Here is an 18,792-nt window from a genome sequence, read left to right as displayed (position 1 = left end):
CTCCAGGCTGCTAGCACCAAACAGGCAAGGTTAATTTTCTAATTTGGTGTTAGGTTTGGAGAGTTTCTTTCATGGGCTGAAGTCTGCGGTATGAATAGCTGACTGTGCTGTGCTCTTATTCACTTTCTGGTTTAATTTAGTTGGGAAAGGGTTACAGTTAAAATTTGCTCTGGTTATAAATCATAAACGCCACCAGCGGAGCAGTGTTCAGGATCCCTCATTGTTCTGTAGCATTCTATTGTGATCAGAATAGCATTTTGTGCAGCGTTCAAAATGCTGGAGACTAGATGCATTTGTCTGATGAAAAGGTTATTTATCCTTTTTGTTAAGTGTTCAATTATAAGAGTTCCTTAGGAGTATTCTTCCTGGGACAATGTTTATATGACCCCATCTACTGCTACCCAAAGATTCTGGTTTACTCAATAATGAAAATGCATAGTTTCCAGTAAATTATTATTATTATTTCTTTAGGACCTGATTCACTAGTGCCTTGCACAGATGTTTACACTTGTGCAAAGTAGTGGGTGTAAAATGCTACCATTCTGATTTAGGAGCAGCCTAGGTTAGGTGCGGTCTGGAAGATCAGGCCATTAATATTTATGTTGCTGTACCATACCTTGTCTTGTCAGGATCAGGGCGCTGTGCAAACACCTATGCAGGCAAAGTCCCTCACCTGAGAGGACTATATATTATCATGGAATACTGCAGGGCACATCTCATTTCTTGTATGCAGTATTGTCAACCCCAAACATTCAAAATCATTAGTCAGGCTCCAACAAATCATGACATTGTCTTAAAAATAAGGATTTTTTACAAATATAATAGGTGTTGAGTTTTTTATATTAGCCTTCTGATTTTTGAGCCTGTAGGATACACTCAGGTCAGATTTTCAAGCTTTTCTCTGCAGGTATGGGGAGAACTATTTTTTTAAAGGAATACTGAGATTCTCATGGAAGAACATGTCTCCAGAAGCTGTGGGTTTAAGAAAAATACCAAATAACATGACACTCATGATGAAATCCTGAGATTTGACAACAGTGGGTATAGATGACGGAGCCACTTTGTTTCACTTGAGTTCTCTTACCATAGGATGTACTCAGTAGTATGTAGAGTGAGATTCTGAGATGATAGGTGATTTAGGAAATCACATTTTGATCATGATCTCTGAGTAGTCACTGTATCCAGATCCATATTTCAGACACTTCCCCAATTCAGATAAGTACTTAGCAGAAAAGGCCTCATTATCTTTTCAAAAAGAAGAACAGGAGTACTTGTGGCACCTTAGAGACTAACAAATTTATTAGAGCATAAGCTTTCGTGGACTACAGCCCACTTCTTCGGATGCATATAGAATGGAACATATATTGAGGAGATATATATACACACATACAGAGAGCATAAACAGGTGGGAGTTGTCATACCAACTCTGAGAGGCCAATTAATTAAGAGAAAAAAAAAAACTTTTGAAGTGATTATCAAGCTAGGCCAGTACAGACAGTTTGATAATAGGTGTGAGAGTACTTACAAGGGGAGATAGAGTCAATGTCTGTAATGGCTCAGCCATTCCCAGTCCTTATTCAAACCGGAGTTGATTGTGTCTAGTTTGCATATCAATTCTAGCTCTGCAGTCTCTCTTTGGAGTCTGTTTTTGAAGTTTTTCTGTTGTAATATAGCCACCCGCAGNTATATATATATATATATATATATATATATATATATATATATATATATATATATATATATATATATATATATATATATATATATATATATATATATATATATATATATATATATATATATATATATATATATATATATATATATATATATATATATATATATATATATATATATATATATATATATATATATATATATATATATATATATATATATATATATATATATATATATATATATATATATATATATATATATATATATATATATATATATATATATATATATATATATATATATATATATATATATATATATATATATATATATATATATATATATATATATATATATATATATATATATATATATATATTTATTTATTTATTTATTTATATATTTATATATGTGTGGTTGAGAGAAAAAGTAAACTCAGGAGACTATTGGTTTAGGACAATATTTAATGTTTTTATTTAACAGATAGTTCCAATTTAAAAATTAAACTTGTCAACCAGTTGTCTAGACTATGTTCTAATTACCTTGGGTATTTCTAAAACATACACATATAAAAATCCATCGAGTTTCAATATTTCTGGTTAATAACATACAGCACAGTGCATGAACTTCCAAGAAAGTGTTTTTTTTTCCTTTTGGTATCACTATGCTCTCTCCTCATTAGTGGGTTTAAATACAAACACTATATTCGGATAATGTCAAGGGACTGAGTTTAATAAAAAAAAACAGACATGAGTTAACAATTCTGCAAGACTCCTCGTTATTTAAATTTAGGGTTCTTAAAACTGAATAATCTATTTATATTCCATAGCAGAAGTTGACATAATAAGAATTATTGTAAAAGCAAATCAAACCACGTACACCTACCCTGTCAGAAAGATAATGCAAAAAAAAAGTTCAGATTTTACTGGTCAAAAGCTGAGGAAAAACTGCAGCTATTCAGATATGAAAGGATTCTATATCTCTAAGGTGTTTCCAAGATACCTGTTACCTTAGTATCTAAGCACCAATAATGGCAGATAAATCATATCAGTAGGATTAGTGTTAGAACAATTTTTCAAGAGTCCATTCTGTATCCAGAACCATATCATAATTTCTACCACCAGTGATCATATGAACTGTCACAGAAGCATCAAAGGATACAAAGGGCAAAGTATGCAGCCCCATCCGCCTCAACAGCAGCCACCCGACTTCATCCACCAGTCAATGGTTACTTTTGACAGGATACTCAAAGGTTGTGACGTAACAATAATACCATCCCCACCCATTTCTAGGTGGTGCCTAGCATACTTTGCCTGTAACTGGAGGTCTATAACAACAGACAAATGGGTATCATCCGTTTTGGTTACACCATCGAGATTTTTTCTCCAGCTCTTCCAAAACCTCCTTCCTGGCCCCTCTTTAGCACCACACTCATGAGGAGCTTCTCCAATAGGAGCTGGACACTCCTCGAGCGAGGCGCTATAGAACAAGTGCCACCTCAGCATCAAGGAAACAGGTTCTACTCCAGCTGTTGATAGTACCTAAGAAAAAGGGTGGATGGAGGCCCATTCTTGACCTATCTCAGCTGAATATTTCATTCACAAATTAAAATTTTGCATAGTTACATTGGCATCAGTAATTCCCTCCTTGGAAAAAGACACATGGTTTGTAGCTCTTGTCATGAAAGATGCTTATTTTCATGTGGACTTTCACCCATCCCACAGAAGGTTTCTGATAGGACAGGAACACTACTAGTTCAGGGTGCTCCTGTTCGGTCTGGCAACAGTATCAAGGATCTTCGCCAAGGCCTTCTCAGTGGTGGCAACACACTGAGATGAGATGAGATGAAACAGCTACACCATCTTCCCGTATGTAAACACCTGGCTTCTAACAGGCAGATCCTATCTGGAAGTTCAGTCAGCAACCTTGTCCTTTATGGCATGCTTGGGAATCTGCATAAACATGGAAAAGTCTACTCTGACTCCCATGCATCTCATAGACTTTATAGGGCAAACCTAGACTTGATCTCAGCAAGGGCCTTCCTCCCTGTAGACAAATTCCATACCAGGAGCAGTCTGATAAACCGAGTCACTCTCAAACCCTGAATGACAGTCTGTGTCTGTCTTTCTTTGCTAGGCCACATGGCCTCCTGTATTTAGGTAATGCCTGTAAGAACCTGCAGGACTAGAATCTGGGACCATGGGGGTTCTGGGCCATGAACACTTCCACATTGTGATTGGAAGCTCAGCCTATGTTTCTGCTGGAGGACCCTGTGAAGCTAGACACTTCAGGAAGTACCGCCCACTGGGGCCTGAGTGGCAGTCCCCTGTAGCCCACTGATTGCCTCAAGTTGGTATAGCTACCAGGAAGACATCATGGGGAGCTGTCTCAACAATGATGCAGACCAACTACTTGCTTCTGTTCCTGAACTTGCCTCACTGTGAATCCTTGACTCCAGCTTCTGACCCTGGTTCATTCCCAACTCTGTTACTTTCCTGCAGTCAGTCCCCTGGTTCCTGACCCTGAATTCCCAGCTCAACCCCAACTCTGCGACTTGCCTCCCACCTGCAACTTGGTGCCTGACCCTGACCCAACTATTCGTCTCCTGACCATAACTTGGTAACTGACTGATGCACACAGGCTGTCCAAGGCCTGGCCCCGACAATGTTGTTCACCAGGCTGTATCTCCATATTCAACAAGTCTGGCTCACTCACAGATGTGAATACACTGGAGAGAGTCCACAAGAGAGCAACAAAAATGATAAAAGGTCTAGAAAACCTGACCTATGAGGAAACGTTAAAAAAATCTGAGCGTGTTTAGTCTTGAGAAAAGAAGACTGGGGGCTACCTGATAATAGTCTTCAAATATGTTAAGGTCTGTCATAAAGAGGATGGTGATCAATTGTTCTCCATGTCCACTGAAGGTAGGACAAGCAGTACCGGGCTTAATGTGCAGCAAGGGAGATTTAGGTTAGATATTAGGAAAAACTTTCTAAGTATAAGAATAGTTTAGTAGCACTGGAATCGGTTACCAAGAGAGAGTGTGGAATTCTCATCATTGGAGGTTTTTAAGAACTGGCTAGACAATCAGTTCTCAGGTGTACTTGGTCCTGCCTCAGTGCAGGGGGCTGGATTAGCTGACCTCAAGGGGTCCTATCTGGCCGTACCTTTCTATGATTCTATGAACAAGAAGTTCAACATATTGTTCCAGAGAAGCACAAGGTCAGGACTCAAGGGGCAATGCCCTCCCACTGTCCTGGACAGGCCACTTTAGGTATGCCTTCCCATCCCACTAATACCCCAGGATCTATGGAAGATTTGTCACAACAAAGCACAAGTCATTCTCATCTCACCCTTTTGGCCCAGACAGTTCAAATTTGCAGTCCTCCTACAAATGTCAATCTGTCAACCCATCAGCATTCAGTCCTTCCTGGACCTGCTAACTCAGGAGAATGGCAGGATTAGACATCCCAGCCCAGAATCTCTTCACTTCATGGCTTGGTATTTGGATGGGCATCAGACCTAGAGCATTCCTGTTTGGAGGCTGTTAGATCTATTTTTAATTACAGCAGGAAAGATTCTACCAGAAAATGTTATCTAGCCAGGTGGAGCCATTTCTCTACTTGGGTGCACCAGGAGCAGTTATCATCAGGGGTTGCAGGTATTCCTGCTGTTTTAGACTATCTCCTCACTCTCAAGACATTGGGTCTGTCTATTAGCTTATTGCGGGTTCATCTAGCGCAATCAGTCCATTCCATCCTCCAGTAGGTGACTATTTTATTTTTACTCACTCAGTAACAACTAGATTCTGAAGGGTCTGACTAGGAAGTAGTGAAGCCAGCACCACAGTGGGACCTCAATCTCCTACTTTCAACACTTACTGGGCCACCTTTTGAACCATTGGACGTGTGCTTTATGTCCCACCTGTCTATGAAGGTCACCTTCCTAGTTGACATTAGGTCGGTCAGGAGGGTGGGTGAGCTGGAGACCGTCATGGCTAAACTCTATAGGCTACATTTCATAAAGAGAACGTATCCTTTGTCTCCACCTGAAATTCATCCCAAAGGTAATTTGCAAATTCCCACATAAACTAATTGATCCACTTAATGGTGTTCTTCCCAAAACCTCATATCTCCAGGAAGAAGAGGAGACTTCACTCTCCCAATGTCAGACGAGCATTGGCAATCTACCTGCAAAGAACGAAACCATTTACAAAATCATCTAGACTATTTGTTGCTATAGTGGAGTGAGCACAGAGACCAACAATATCTGCTCAGAGACTCTATAAGTGGATTTCTGGCTGTAGCCTCCTTTACTATCAGTTGACGCATTTCACTCCCCTGGACAGGACGAGGGCCCATTTCACTAGAGCACAGGCAACCTGAGTAGCATTTCTTCGAGACATGCCTACGTTGGACATATGTAAGGGGGCAACCTGGAGTTCCATGCACGCTTTTAAGATGCATTATGCTTTGGTCCAAGCCCCTTCTGCTGATGCAGCCTTTGGAATTGCAGTTTTACAGACATCTATACAACCTGCATCCTCACACCCCCCTCCTATATGAGTACTGCTTGCCAGACACTCAGGTGTGAAATACACATAGGGACCAGCACTCAAAGAAGAAATGGAGGTTACTTTCCTTTAACTGGAAGTTCTTTAAGATGTGTGGTCTCTATCTGTTTTCCACTACCCTTCCTCCTTCCCCTCTGTTTCAAGTCATGACTGATTAATGGTAGAAAAAGAATTGGAGAGGTAGTCGGTCCTCACCCCCCCTTCACCCTAGGTGCTAAGCACAAGGAGATCCAGGGTGGAGGCCTAGACTAACACAGACACTACTTGCAAGATTTTCCGGTCTCAGGTGCATGGTACACATGCATGCCCACACATGGAATATTGATAGGGACCACACATCTTGAAGAACTTCCAGTTACAGGTAAATATCTCTATTTACCACATAGTAGTATCTGAGCTACTGCAGTTATTTCCCTGGACTCAGAAAAAGCATTAACTACAGTGTGCTAGCTTTGAATGGTGACCTTTTTATCTCACATACTTCTAGTGGCATGGGCAGGCTAATAACATCTACCCACAAAACTAATCAAGCCAAACACCACTAACTCCCTATAACTTACTGCCCCAACTTGCTCCCTCCTCATATGCTGAAAAAAGAGGGGAAATTGCCTTTCACCATTCTTATTATGTGTCACCTTTTTTATTTTGACCTTAAACATTTTGATCTCTTGCTGCACCTTCCAAAGAGGGAATGTTTGCAGTATTCTTTATTCTTTTAATAAGGTTGGGTTTGGTTTTTTTCTGTGGTTTTTGTATTCAGACTCAATCAGGAAGAGTCTTCTGTTTTTCTAACTCCTTTATTCTCCCATTCTCTTCCCCCATTCTTTCACAATCCAAGTGGTGTTGTAGCATCATAGCTATTAACCTGTACTAGAAAATAGAAACTTAGCTGTATGGATGAATGTGCACTGCTTCAGGTAGATTATAGTTTCGGTTCTCTCTTTAATTGATTATAAAATGGAGCATACTTAAAATCCCGAAATACTGTCTTACATTTTGTGTTTACAAATGGCTTCAAATGTAAATTGTACCTGTTCCATATTTCACTATTTAGGGCATGAGTCTGCCTAATCCTTATGCTTGTGTGACCAGAGTAAAGGGCAGGCATAATCACAGTCTTTGCCCTCAGAGAAATGCAAGGACTGCTCTCTTTTTACTTCCCTGGGGGAGACAGAGGACCGGGGGAGGAGAAACGGCCTTGGCTCCATCTCCCGTATTCACCAGGCAGCAAAGTCACATGGAAAATAGTAAACTGCAGCCCAGAAAGGGTTGGATGCTTAGCCTTTCCACATCCAGGAGCTCTGGGAGGCAGAATTCCTTTCACTGCTACCTCTGTGGTGGCTTTTCTCTGCATTGACCCTTAATGTGGGGTGTGCTTAAAAGGCACAAATGAGCCCTCACTAAATTTTAAACATTACTTCTAGTTATTATAACCCTGAAAAAGCTATTATTTCATACCATGACATTATAAAAGCTGTTCCTTCCAAACACAAAACCTAGTGTTTCCTTATGAGTAGTTTTATAGATGTCAATCAATCTATAGCGGTGTGAAGAATTTTAAATTGAAATCTTGCATTATCTTCGATGTACAATACAAGAGCCCTACCCGGAACTGATTTACAAAGTGGTTTGGATACTCTATCTCAGGAGTTGAGAACAGTTTTGAAGATAAGCTTTGTAGGAGGTGACTAAAACTGTCATTGAGATGGAAAGAGAGAGTGTGAGTTGAAGGGAATGTTATTTTGTAAAGCCTGTGTACAGAGGACAGAGACAGAAGTCTCACCCAGATTATTTTTAGTACAATGCTAATACCATGGCTCAGGTAAAAAAGATGAATCTTACAGGGTGTACCAGAGGTCCAGGAATTTCTTAACTAGTTGCAAATATCTTGCATTGTAATATTACAATATCTAAATGCTATCCATTTTTTAAAAAGTCTTGGAATAATTTTACTGGCACCCGTATACTTCACTCTGTTAGATATTTAATCAATATTCAAAATAATTTTTTCCTTGGTAGTTCCACAGAAGAAACAAGACATCAGAACTGTGAATATATATTGTACAATGTGGAAGCCAAAAAGGCAGTGTGACCAAAACAAACAAATCTTGATGGTGTTAACAAACCTGCAGGATGTACTAGGTTAAATAGTTTTTCCTTTAATGATTTTGAAATGTGGAAATTTATATACAGTATAACATTTTTATGCTACTTTGAGCTTAACTGTCTTTGCCTAGTGTGTTATGTGTGAATAAATCTGAGTTTAAGGTCTCTGTGCTTCTCAAAGCATAAATGCATGAACCTATTTCCTTGGATCCTGGAAGCGGGGCATGGAAGGAGGGAGTGCTGCATTTTCCTCCCATTCTGTGGAAGCTTCTACATAGATTCCACAGAAGATTCCAACCCTACAGATTTGGGGTGGATGAAACCAAAATAGGGAGGGCACCTGGCAGATTATTGGGAATAAACTGTTGCCAAGTGTCCTCTATACATATGCCCCACGTCTCTGGCTGATCCCCATGTCTCTGTGATCGGGGCAGCTCTATGTTTTTTGCCACCCCAAGCATGGCAGTCATGCAGATTCGGTGGCATGCCTGCGGGAGTTCCACCGGTACCGCGCCATCAGCGTCCCTACTGCCGAATTGCCACCAAAGCCGCGGGACCAGCGGCCCTCCTGCAGGCATGCCGCCGAAAGCCGCCTGCCTGCCGCCCTCACAGCAACCAGCAGGCCACCCCCCGCGGCTTCCTGCCCCAGGCATGCGCTTGCTGCGCTGGTGCCTGGAGCTACCCCTGCCTGTGATCCGCAAGATTGGGGATTGGGGCGGGGGGGGAGGGTTTGGGACCAACAGCCTGTGCTTCCTTAAACAGAAAAATAGCAAACAAACTCTGTGAGTGCAACTCAGAGTGCCCAGTCCCCTAAATGGCTTACTCTCCCACAGATCAACATTGGGCCCTAAATTCCTGGGGGCGGGGATTGTGTCAGTTTACATGTTGAGTGCATTGTCAGCACCAATAAATAACTAATACGGTAAAAATCTAGCTAATCCACACTCCACTAAAACTAAACTACAACTGACAAAATAAATGAACAAAAGACAAAGTTTCATGAGCATTATTTTGATTGTTTATTGTGTTTGTCCATTTACTTGTCAATTCACAAGTTCATTAATTTATAGCTGTTCTCCGGTCAGAAGTGTAAATTAGCAAAGTTCTATAGAAATAATGAATGTTATACAGGTAAATTATCCAAGCATCAAACAATGTTAAGTTATCAATTTGAGAGATTTTCCTTTAAAAAGATCCATCCATTGTGCTGTATTATTATTTCAGTGGCTTTTTTTCACAGTTATTACATCATGGATTACCATTTATTTTGTAGTATGGACTACATCTTAATAAAGATATGGTCTCCCAGACACCTCCCTTCCTATTCATAGTTGGGCAAACCATCTCCTGTTTGCAGCTGCACAATATCCCTATGGGAACTGCAGCAATTGCTTATGTGGAAAGGTAATATTAAGAAAGTATTTAATATATTTTTAGCCTTCTTTTAATGCAGTGCAGCTGGAAACAAGATAAAGGAGCTAGTATCTTTTGACCAGTTTCTCCCCTGGGACTGCTAGCACATGCTTCATGGACCACAGTCTGGGAACCAATAAGATAGCAATTGTATATTTTTGTATTTCACACAATACTGCAGTACATTCAATAGAATTGTGTAAAGTTCTGCAAAGTAGCCAAAATATGTAGGAGAGCCACTAAAAATTGGTTTGGGGTTTTGTTTTTTCCCCCAGGATCCAAAAGCATAAATCAGGTTACATCAAATATGGAAAATGGGGAAAAAGAAGGAACCACTAAAATTATTGCACCTTCCCCAGTAAAAAGGTAAGTGTAGTGAGACCAAAAAAGGTTTAATCTTCGCTTACTGATGAAGAGCTCCCATAAAATGTCAGATAGAAAAAGAAGTATATTAAATATTAGTACATTTTTAAGGCCAGGAAGGACCTTCTGCCTAACACATGCCATAGAATTTCACCCAGTAACTCTTGTATCAATGCCTTATCTTCTGGCTGCACTAGAGTGTATTGTTTAGAAAGACATCCAGTCTTGATTTAAACAAAACCTCCACCATATTATGGCATGAAGGACACTGCCTGGCAGGATCAATGCATCCAAGAATGCAGAGGAAGAATGGAGTTTGAGAAATCCTTTGAAAGGGCGCAGCATGTGTTCCTACTGTCCACCTTTGTTCAGGGACAATTCTTCTTTCCAGTGTGAGGCAGGAAAAGGTGGGCGTGGCCCCATCCCACTCAAGCTGCCCACTTTGGGAAATCTGGCACTGCTGTTAGTCCTTGCAACCACCACCCACTCTACTGTGCTGCAGACACTGGTAAGGTCAGGCATAACACTGACCAAAGTTTAAGAATCTTTTGGGCCAGATCATGAGCTGGTGTAAATCAGCAACACTCCATTGAATATAATGGTCCATTCTCTTTCATTTTCAAAACTGAAATCTACTTCTCTAGTTAACAGATGGGAAAGAAAACCTGAACCTGAACACCTGAACATGACAAAATTGAAATATGTATGTTTTTAAACTGTTAATCATTTTAAATTAAAAGAACTGGTTAAAACAACTTCAGAGTATATCTGCTATTCCTTGCAGACTGCATATCTTGTGTATTGTAGGCACTTGTCTGTATAGAGACTTGTTCCACTTTTAGAGAAGATATTAAGAGAGAAGTTTCTCTAGCATGAGAGTTAAATAACAACATTGATTTTTCTTTGTATCTGTATCAGCATTTGAGAAATATTTTCCACCTCTACCAAACATGGGGACCAGACAGCATACTTCCTCTGTGAGGCATTTACAGTTTGTTACTCCAGCCCACTTCATTTTAGTAGTACACCCTAAGAATGCTTACAAGGCATCTTTTATCAACTCCTCTGAGCTGAGTCTTCATAGCTTAGCATCTCATTCACTGCATAAATGATATAAATTCAAGATAAACCAGGAAAAAAACAGTAATCTCTCATGAAATTCCAATGCTAACCTTTTCAAAGGTACTGAATGAGCTCAATCCCTTTTGCAACTGCATTCCTGAAGATAATGCCAGTATCTGAAGAGCTGCCATGCTCTAGCACTCTACCTGTAAAATGTATGTCTGCTCTGAATGAGAAATGGTTTAGAATTCTAATACTGTTAATTCAGCACCTGGGATTATTCCTCTTTCTTTTTTTTTTTTTTTAAGCTGTGTTGGACATGTATTTAAAATTGTGTCATCATTCTAATTATCACCTCATTGTGTAATTGTAATACTATGCAAAAAAAGGCCGGGGGAGGTTCCCCCAATACAGGACAGAGCCTATTTATCAGGTTCATTTGTACCAACTGAAGTGAGTTGGGGTTGGGAATAGATTCTCTGCGTACATCTGAATTGACAGCCAAATGGGTGCAATATTAAGAAAAATACGATTCACCTTCTGAAGTGACCTCATTTAATTTCTGTCTTTTTTTGCTGCCTTGCTGGTAGCTTTGCAATTTTTACACTATATGAGAATTAAATGATTAACTCAACGACCTGGAGTAACAGAAGGCTGAGGTTAAAAGTAGATTGACAAATTAAGTATCCAAGTTTCCTTAATAAAGCTGAGTCTGTCAGGGAGGTGACAAACTTTACCCTTACAGTGAAGAATGCTGGCTTGTGTCCCTCTAAACCTCTCTAGAAGTCTCTGTTGATGGTTTGTACTTTGGAAGTGTTGGGGGGGGGGAGGGATAGCTCAGTGGTTTGAGCATTGGCCTGCTAAACCCAGGGTTGTGAGTTCAGCCCTCGAGGGGGCCACTTGGGGATCTGGGGCAAAATCAGTACTTGGTCCTGCTAGTGAAGGCAGGGGGCTGGACTCAATGACCTTTCAAGGTCCCTTCCAGTTCTAGGAGATGGGATATCTCCATTAATTATTATTATGATGCTGTGCCAGTTATGAGGAGCTCAGTGACAGCTAGCGTGATTATCCAGTGGTACACTGTGGGGAAGGCATGATCAGCCAATGTAGAGAGAGAGAGCATTCTCCAACCAGAAACCAGTTCTTGGAAAGCCTGTCCAGGGAGCCTTGGATATTTTTCCTTGGCTGGACTAAGAGATGTACAAACCAGCAATGGAAAAAGAAGAAACTGAAAGAAAGAAGAGATATTACAGATGATCTTGCAGAGATTCAGATGTTTTAGAACAGTGGTTCTCAACCAGGAGGACACGTACCCCTGAGGTACACAGAGGTCTTCCACAGGGTACATCAACTCATCTAGATATTTGTCTAGTTTTACAACAGGCTACATAAAATGCACTAGCAAAGTCCGTACAAACTTCAATTTCATACAGACAATGACTTGTTTATACTGCTCTATATATTATATATTGAAATATAAATACAATATTTATATTCCAATTGATTTATTTTATAATTATATAGTAAAAATGAGAAAATAAGCAATTTTTCAGTGATGTGCTGTGACACTTTTGTATTTTTATATCTGATTTTGTAAGCAAGTAGTTTTTAACTGAGGTGAAACTTGGGGTAAGCAAGACAAATTAGACTTCTGAAAGGGGTACAGTAGTCTGGAAAGTTTGAGAGCCACTGTTTTAGAACATACTGATGGCTTCTCCTCCATGTAGTGTAGGAGTTCAGTCACATGCTCAATACTAACTACTTGTGAGTCCACTGTCCTATCCCTGGCTGCCTTGGAACATTTTTTTCCAGAGTTAGTCAGAAATGATATTTCAGAGCTAATTCGCTGGTGCTCTTTCCAACTTCCATAGCTGATGTTTCTGTGAGGAATTCTTTAGTATGGAGGGCCAATGGCTTTATGCCTGAGAAGTGGGTTTTGTCAGGTTTTGTCTACACTATGGGGGGAGATCGATCTAAGTTATGCAACTTCAGCTATGTGAATAACGTAGCTGAAGTTGATATACTTTAGATCTACTTACCGTGGGGTCTACACTACGCATTCTCCCATCGACTCCCTGTGCGCTTCTTGTTCAGGTGGAGTACAGGAGTTGACGGGAGAGTGATCTGCAGTTGATTTAGCGGGTCTTCACTAGACCTGCTAAATCAACCACCGATGCATCAATCGTCGTGCATCCATCCCCCGGTAAGTGTAGACAAACCCTCAGACCTGCATGTCCCTAGAATGAGCATTAATGAGGTCATGGGCAAAAAAAGTGTTTTTAAATTATCATTGTCATGGTTTTTATTTTTATATGTATTTTTCCTTAGCTTTAAAAAGGCAAAAAGTGAAAATAGTCCAGAAACCCAAAGAAGTAAAATAAGTGCACCATGGGAGGAAAATGGCCCCCAGAGGTAAGGTAAACATCATGCAATGGCAAAGATTTTGTTTGGTTGATGGTGTAAGAGTGGTTGATGTAATATATTCATGAGTGCAATGTCAGAGTGAACATATATCATGTATTCCAGGAGCCAGACCTGTATGTGTAGCATGTTATTTCTGCATAAGTTCCTGGATTCCATTTGTACATTCTGGATGCCATCATGGCTTGTTCTGATCAGTGCCCTTTCAGGGAAAGAATGAAACAATTGATAAGTATTCTGTTGCTAGAAGTGCAAAGTGCATGTATTTATTTTTCAGTAAGGTAAATCAGAGTACAAAAGTAATATCCTGGTAGCAAATTACACTTTTGCAGAAGAAATAAGCATTATGCTTAATCCAGCTGAAACATTTAGTATATTATTACATTCATGGTAAATTGACATTAAAAATGATTTTGTGACCTTTGAGAGAGGAAATGTTAGCCAACTGCGATGTTGCTGCTTTTGTGTTAAAATGATCCCTTTGGGAAGATGCAAATTTGATATTTTAGCAGCCAAATGATGATCTTGAAATTATATAGCTCCATCTATCCCAAAGCACTTGGCTGCATATGCCGGTTTTCATGGTCTTTAGTAAAGAATTTCCACCATTGAAATGCAGTCATCTCTGGGATGAAGTACAACTCTTTAACTGAGCAGAGTAATGCTCTAGAACAACCATTTATGGCAGGGAGTGAAGAAGAAGAATATAACTGAAACCCCAGAGGGCATTTAGGAAGGCAGAATGTAACAAAACTGGATTTTGGGCAGAATACATAGTATTACCATCATTTTTCTTGTGAAAAATACCAAGTGATCTTCAATGGACCAAGTTAGGACCTTAGTTTAACATATCTCATCCAAAAAGATTGTGGAACTACTTACTGTAAGAGCAATAAACCACTCTGTCATAATGAAATATACACTCACTGGGGTTTTGGAAGCACTTGTTTTGCCTTCTACCTGACATTGTGGCCAGAATATACATGTGCTGTCATATACATGACCTTTTCCTTAAATATTTTCATACAAAGAGTATTTGTGGGGAATTACCATATTGTAAATTAATTAACCTGTGCTGTGACCCAGTTAGAATATCAGACGGGGTCATTGCTTGGATGGGAGACCTCCAAGGAAAACTCAGGGGGCCTGCAAAGTGGTTTTGATAATTCAACAGTTCAGATGTTGTCACCCCTGAATTAGAACTGAATTGGTGTGCGCCATCATAGGGTTATGAGCACTAGGCTGCCGGGATGCAGCCTTTCAGCCTAGGTGTTAAACTGAAGAGTTGAGCATATGTTTTCATTAAATATCACTTGGCACTTTTCACAAGCGTGGGAACTTTAACTGTCACTGATCAAATTCCCAATGTGGGTAATTAATTCTACGTTTCCCCTGCATTATCAGTTGGGTATTGGATTCTTTTTTACTTCCAGCACTAAAACGTTGTGTAAAGTTATGATGCACAGTTGAAACATTATTGTACTTCACCCAGAAATAGCTGCATTTCAGTGATAGGGGAAGTGGTCTCTGTGGGTACATCTTCAGTGCAGTTTACCTGGTCTGGGAACCCGAGTTAGCCAAGCCCAAGTGTGAGCATCCATGCTGCAAAGCCAAGCTCAAGTCGTACCCATGTAGCTGTGTCCACATTGGTGCTGCACTAACCCAGGTTAGGCACTAGGATTTCTGGGGGCATATTCCATGGTTCTTAGTGTTGTGCAGCTATATGAATCATTTCCCAGTATATTATGGGAGAACTTGTCTGTTCTTCCTAGGCCCCTCTGCGAAAGTAGTCTTAGCCCACCAAGTCAGTAAACTGAAGCACTTCCATCTTGGTATGCGTCACATTGCTCCATTCCAACAAGTAGCAAGGCATGGGTCCAGCTCAGGACCATGACCTGTTCCAGCTGTTGGCATTAATGCAACTCTTATTTCAGGAACAGCTGGCCAGTGCAGGGCATGAAATGTTGTGGAGAGCATTTTGGCAGTGGCTTGTCACCGTGAGAAGGCAAAGTGTGTCTTGCTGAGATCAGGCAGGCTGCATGCAGATATGATGCAGTAGGCACAGCTGATTCAAGATTTAGTTGCTGTGAATCCCCCTATCATGACTGATGGTTCTGGAGCAAGACCACAAGCACTAAATTGTGGGACTACATCATCATGCAGACCTGGGATGACCAGCATTGGGTCTTCCCTACATATGAGGAAGGCTATCTGTGTGGAGCTGTGTGAGGCGCTTGTGCTGACCCTTCAGTGCCAGGACACTCAGATGAAGAGGCTATATCAGTCCAGAAGCAAGTTGACGGTATTCCTCGTTGTTGGGGTGGGTTGTTGGTGAGATGCCAGACTTGCTGTTGGAGTCTCTTGCCTTGCAGTGTGCACTCTTCAAGTTTTTGATACTTTTCCTCGCTGTATTCCCATTTGATGAATCCCCACCTCTGCCGGTCTCTTGGAGATGTTCTCACAGATATGTTGATTTTGGGGACAAACTGTGGACCTTACTGACCACACACCAGAGGTCCAACAGACCATTAGTGTGAGCCTCTGACCAGCCAGCAACACACTGGGTTGAGGATTTCCTGGATGGCCTCCATGTTCTAGTGCTGTCTGAGTGCTGTGCAGAAATGGAGCAGGTCTCATGGAATGTGGGGCATAAATGCCAGTCTGGTGTATATAAACTGTGCGGTGACTTCTGGCGGGCGTAGAGTAAGGGAGTAGGTAGAAGGGCAGGAAAATACAACCCTGGAGGAATTGTGGAAAGGCATTGGAGGACTCTCAGCACTTGAGTTCTGTAACCTGGGTACGGTCTGCAACCACGCTGCAAAGTAAGCATGTTCCAGCCCAAGTTGAAGTAGAGCTGAGCTCTGACCTATACCTCTATGTTCAAAGCAAGCTATGTCCAAAGCATCTCTAGACTCAGATAAAAGGTTTTTCTGTGTGGATGGTAGTGTGGAGAGCTAAAATCTGAGTGAGAGCTTTGGTTAACTGCAATTAAGAAAATATCTTGTGAGGTTCATGTTGTTTGGTTCCATAGAATATTTGTTTTTAATATTTATAGATGTGATTGCTGACATTTTTATTTCAGTGCACAAAGTCTTTGGAACCCTTTTTAGTTTCAAAACAAGGGCTATTCTTTAGAGCATCTATGGCGTGTAACTCCCATTTGCATTAATTGGGTGTTTTATGTTAATTTAAGTTATGTGGACATTGGGAGAGGGGGCTAAGGTCCCTATGTATGTAAATTATAGTATGGATTAGTCTCCTGTTTTCACTAGCATTATAAATAAAATGTGTATTTGAAAGTTTAGCTGTCAGCTACAACAGTTCTTTATTACAAAAATCTCCCTATACCAGAAATAATGGATGGGTCTGTTCTTCTTTGTGGCTGCTCAGAACTACTGAATCAGTGGCAGTGCTCTGTAATGTCCCATTATCACTCTCCAAAGGGTTCTGTGTAATTGTCCCTTGTTTTCAAGATTCAGTGTAATATATTTATTTTTGAAAAACAGTAACATCCTCAACCTCAGCTTGATCAAATCTTGTTATCTACACTCCATTCAGTATAGAGAAATGTACTCCTTCTTAACATGGCCATTACAGCTGTTTTTAAAAATCTTAAGTATGTGCCTGCGCAGTATTTCTGTACAATGAGGCTGGGGTATCTAAATCTTCTGATATTTTTGAGCTCAATTGTTTACTCTTGCTGTTTAACTCTAGTGGACTGTATAATTCTCCCAGTGACCGCAATAAATCACCAAAGTTTCCTTACTCTCGACGACGGAACCCATCAGGTGGCAGTGAAAATGAATCTGGGCAACAAGTTAGAAGAAGGTAAGAATGTAGAGAGTTATATTAGCTTCTGCTTACAACAGAAGTCTTTTTTGGTGATTCTCCTTGCTTTGGGCTCAATAAAGGCTCCTTAATCCAGAGCTGTGTCACAGAAGAGAAGTTGCACCAATAATCAATGAGTGAACAAAAATTCCAGAATTACTGCTCCCTATGTGGAAGGAGGAAAGTGTGGCCCCTGAGACCCAGGCAAATCCTTCTGAGTCCAATGAGAGAGGTGGGAGGCTGGAAGGCCTTGAGTTAGCCCCTTTGCCTGCTGTGGTTGATCTGCCCCTATGTGCTCGTCCCAGTTGCTTCTGCCCGCTATGTGGAGCAGAGAGGGAAGGCCGCTTGTTTGACAATGTGATTTTATAAAGAATATCAGTATTGCACTATTGTTTTCAACAAAAAGGCTAAACTGGTGAAGTCATTAAGGAAACGCTCCTCAATATGGCCTTTGGTGACTCTCAGAACACTGGACAGTATGTCTGCAAAAACAGCTGTGAACTATTTGGTATGTTCCTTTAACTATGCAGACATTTGAGTAGCTTAGACAAATACAATAAAACAATATGGGGTGAGATTCTGTGCTGCGCCAGTCACAGACAAGGCCCCGAACTTGCAATCCAGGAAGAACTGGGGCTAATGTAATTCAACCTCCCTTTGCAGGTGCAGTCCTGGGCTGCGCCGAGTGCTGGGGAGATCCCCGGCATACTTTCGATAGGTCTCAGGGTCATCTTAGTTATGTCAGCCACAGCACTTCCTGGAATCTCCAGAGTGCTATGTGTTGCAGTCCTGCCCCGGACACCCTGAGCACTGTCCTCAGCATGCCTCTGACATCAGGGCTTGCAAGGGAGTCCTTGGAGACCAGCCCTGCAGGTGAGGGAATCCTCTCCCAGCTGGATTATGGGGTTTTTAGGGCCATTTATGCTGCTGCAGCCCTTTTATTCTGCATGAATGGGTGAGCAGTGGTGAGGATCTCACCCATTAAATCTGCTTGATAGCCTCATACTAGACCCTGTGGCCTAGATCCTCAGCTGGTATAAACTAGCATAGCTCTATTGAAATCACTGAATTATGTTGATTTCCACCTGCTGGGTATCTGGCGCTTGTAAGTCTTACTTGGAATGTATTTTATTTTCCTGAGACCATTATTCTGATTCAGTTCAATTTTAGCCATCAGAATGCTCACTGGGGTCAGTTAAAAAAAAGAAATTTAGATATGCAATGTATAACACCGTATGTCATGAAAAGTAGAACACTTGTGTGACATGCAATAAGAGATCTTTTCGAGATGTGTAGCATGTATACCTGGGACAGGCATCTGCAATATCTACAATATTGATAGGTGG

General features: G+C 40.7%; 1 protein-coding gene across 3 annotated transcripts in view; it reads left to right on the top strand.

The window, feature by feature from the left end:
• Positions 1 to 18,792, top strand: part of EPB41L4A (erythrocyte membrane protein band 4.1 like 4A) — a 215,585-nt gene that overhangs the window by 159,902 nt on the left and 36,891 nt on the right. For all 3 annotated transcript variants that reach the window (XM_034773024.1, XM_034773025.1, XM_034773026.1), the window contains 3 exons: positions 10,048 to 10,138; positions 13,526 to 13,609; positions 17,333 to 17,446. In XM_034773024.1, the coding sequence (XP_034628915.1) occupies positions 10,048 to 10,138; positions 13,526 to 13,609; positions 17,333 to 17,446 (289 nt within the window). The remainder of the gene's footprint in view (positions 1 to 10,047; positions 10,139 to 13,525; positions 13,610 to 17,332; positions 17,447 to 18,792) is intronic.

The sequence above is a fragment of the Trachemys scripta genome, chromosome 6 (genome assembly GCF_013100865.1).
Source record: "Trachemys scripta elegans isolate TJP31775 chromosome 6, CAS_Tse_1.0, whole genome shotgun sequence".
In the NCBI taxonomy this organism is placed as follows: domain Eukaryota; kingdom Metazoa; phylum Chordata; order Testudines; family Emydidae; genus Trachemys; species Trachemys scripta.
This window is presented reverse-complemented; position numbering and strand designations above follow the sequence as displayed.